The sequence below is a fragment of the Anthonomus grandis genome, chromosome 17, assembly GCF_022605725.1.
Source record: "Anthonomus grandis grandis chromosome 17, icAntGran1.3, whole genome shotgun sequence".
NCBI classification, from domain to species: domain Eukaryota; kingdom Metazoa; phylum Arthropoda; class Insecta; order Coleoptera; family Curculionidae; genus Anthonomus; species Anthonomus grandis.
The window spans coordinates 9,739,232-9,742,112 of record NC_065562.1 but is presented as its reverse complement, the minus strand read 5'-3'; the positions used below and the strand labels follow the sequence as shown (position 1 = coordinate 9,742,112).

General features: G+C 31.9%; 1 protein-coding gene across 1 annotated transcript; it reads left to right on the top strand.

The window, feature by feature from the left end:
• Positions 1-741: 741 nt before the first annotated feature.
• On the top strand, positions 742-2,455 carry LOC126746582 (KRAB-A domain-containing protein 2-like). Its single transcript, XM_050454887.1, has 2 exons — positions 742-1,516; positions 1,962-2,455. Exons 1-2 carry the CDS (start codon positions 1,045-1,047, stop codon positions 2,453-2,455), a joined length of 966 nt encoding a protein of 321 aa, XP_050310844.1. The 5' UTR covers positions 742-1,044.
• The last annotated feature ends 426 nt before the right edge of the window (positions 2,456-2,881 follow it).

The window sequence follows — 2,881 nt, the reverse complement described above, 5'->3', positions numbered from 1 at the left end:
AATCAAAAAGGCGTAGCCAAATTAAGGCGGCAAATCAAATTCCATTTAATCTGACAATCTTATCATTTAATCGTAATATCTAAAGCAAACGCCTAATCAAAAAGGTTACTCATAGAGAAACCGGCTTTTTGATTAGCTTTTAGTATTAGATATTGATCTGAATAATAATCAAACTTTTCAGCTTTATTTTACATATCTAAATAAGTATTTACTGCAATAATCTACGACAGGTTACTAACAATAGTGTACGACATATCCAATTGAACAAATGGAAATAAAACAATGTTTTTCTTTAATACATTTATTATTTAATTTTCCTGAAAAAAAATTACTTAAAATGATATTATATAATTATTATTATATAAATTAGAATTAATCTAAAAATATTTAAAAGTAGCTTGTGAGCACTGAACTTATTTTAAACAGATTAGAAAAGATTTTCAAAATGTTTGTGCTATTTTCTCATCATACATATAAAGCCATTCCCATTAGGTTAATAATATCCTCATTTTATTAACACATAGATTCAATAGAGGATGAATTACCCTTATTTAATATGTACTTGTATATGTTTCCTAAATAAAAATTAAACAGATTTTAAAATTATTTAAATTATAATTTTTTTAGAAAGAAATAATATGTCCATCTACAAAACAAAATAAACTCTTTGAAAATGAAAACAACTTTTTAGTATAAATGTTACGCTCAATAGTCGAATTCGGGCATTGCATGCCCGAAAAATATACGCAATTCTAGTTTTGAGCAAGAAATATTTCCCAAACCCGAAAAAAATATTTTATACGACTATTGAGCATTTTAAAATAAACAAAACTAGTTTTGCGCAATATGAAATGAACAGAACTAGTTTTGTATATTTCTGTGTTATCAGCACTAGTTTTGCTTATTTTGCAGTCTCCCAAACCCAGCTAAAAAGTAGGGTTATGTTTATGTTGTTGTTTTGACTTTATTTCGTTTATGCCCGTGAAATTATAAAAATATCACAATTATTTTAAGTACGATATTTAACCATTTACCTCTATAAAAATGCAAGCTGAATTCGAGTCACAATTAGTTCGGTTATTGGAGACTTCAGGTACTCAAAAACATAATCTTATGGGGAAAGATCATTACCTCACTATACTTAATGATCTAAAGGAGGCAAATTTGTGCAAAGCCCAATCAAAAACCCTATCTGCTAAACAGTACAGAAGAATAAAGTGTTTTGATATAACAAGTATAAGTGCCGTGGAGAAGTTAATTCAAATACGCAAAGAAGATTCTGATGCCATACTTTATTTTGTTTCCACGGATGAAGTGTTTCCTATCGTTCACCAGGCACATATTTCTACGGGTCATAAACGGCACAAAGGTATATCTCGGAACAATACTAATTATTTACTAAATCTAATGTCAATATTGTACAATGCAAGTACCGCCCCATTGGCTAGACAAGCCGTTAAAAACAGCTACATATTACAAGATCCTATTGCCTGGTTTAGTTTACAAATTAGTTTGGGTTAGTTCAGATTGGTTTGATCACCTTAACTTGGTTTGATCTGGTTTGTTTTGATTTAGCGTGTCGAATAATCAAAAAAACTAACTTAAGCTAATCAAAACCAACCTGAACTAACTCAAACTAATTTGTAAACTAAATCACGCAATAGAATCCTGAAATATGTAGCTGTTTTTCACGGCTTGTCTAGCCAATGGGACGGCACGCTATGGTGCATCCGGGCGGTACTTGAGTTGTACAATATTAAATTAATTTAGTAAATATACCTCCCGCTGCCGTTATCCAAACAAATGTCAGGAAATTGTAAGATAATGACAAGAATTAACAATAACTTATAAGGTTGTTAAAATTATTAGCAACGAATAAACTAATATTTAGGTTATTGGTTGCCTATAACGTCTTATTACCGAGATTTATTCGCATTATTAACGTATGCACTTTGTTTCAGCATTGGAAGAAGAGTTAAAGAAAAAATACGCCAACATTACTAGAGAAACTATTAACATATACCTAAAACTGTGTGAAATATGTCAACTGAAAAAAACGGCACCTAGAAAGGGAATCGTTGTTAAGCCTATTTTAAGTAAACTAATGAATTCTCGGTGCCAAGTTGATCTTATTGATATGCAGACCGACCCAGATGGAGACTACTCATTCATCTTGAACTATCAAGACCATTTGACTAAGTATTGTGTTCTACGCCCAATGAAAAGTAGAACTGCTGTAAAAACTGCCAGAAACCTAATAGAAATGTTTTGTTTATTTGGAGCTCCGTCAATACTCCATTCTGATAATGGCCGTGAATTTTCCAATCAGGTCATTAATAATTTAAAATGCCAGTGGCCACATTTGAAAATCGTTCATGGAAAACCGTGCCACTCACAGGGTCAAGGTTCTGTGGGACGGTGTAACAGAGATGTTCGAGATGCTCTTATATGTTAGATGTCCGATGAAAATACAAAACACTGGGCCGATGGACTATGTTTCGTCCAGTCAAAAAAAAATAGAAGCAACCACAGTGCAATTAAGCGATCCCTATACGAGGCTATGTTTGGTTGCGCTCAGAGAAATGGTTTAAAGGATATTGACTTGCACCAAGATTTAGTTGCTATCAAAATACTATAGGATCTATAGATGAAACCGAAACAGTTGAAGATGACGTGCAAGTTTCTATGATTCATAGGGAAAATATGGCAAATAGTAAAGTGCAAGTTCTTATAGTCAACAAGGATAATATGGATGATACCGAAGTGCAACTTTTTATTATCGATTTAAAAAATATGGCGGATAGTGAAGTGCAGGATTTTATTCAAGGTAGAGAAAAGGGAGAAGAATAAACTTTTAAAGTTAATATAGCCATTGAAAACA

Bases quoted from the DNA above. Each gene is read 5' to 3' on its own strand.
- LOC126746582 (XM_050454887.1), top strand. From the start codon at position 1,045: ATGCAAGCTGAATTCGAGTCACAATTAGTTCGGTTATTGGAGACTTCA. The intron at 1,517-1,961 runs GTTAGTTCAGAT...ACTTTGTTTCAG, and splicing joins TAGTTTACAAATTAGTTTGG to CATTGGAAGAAGAGTTAAAG.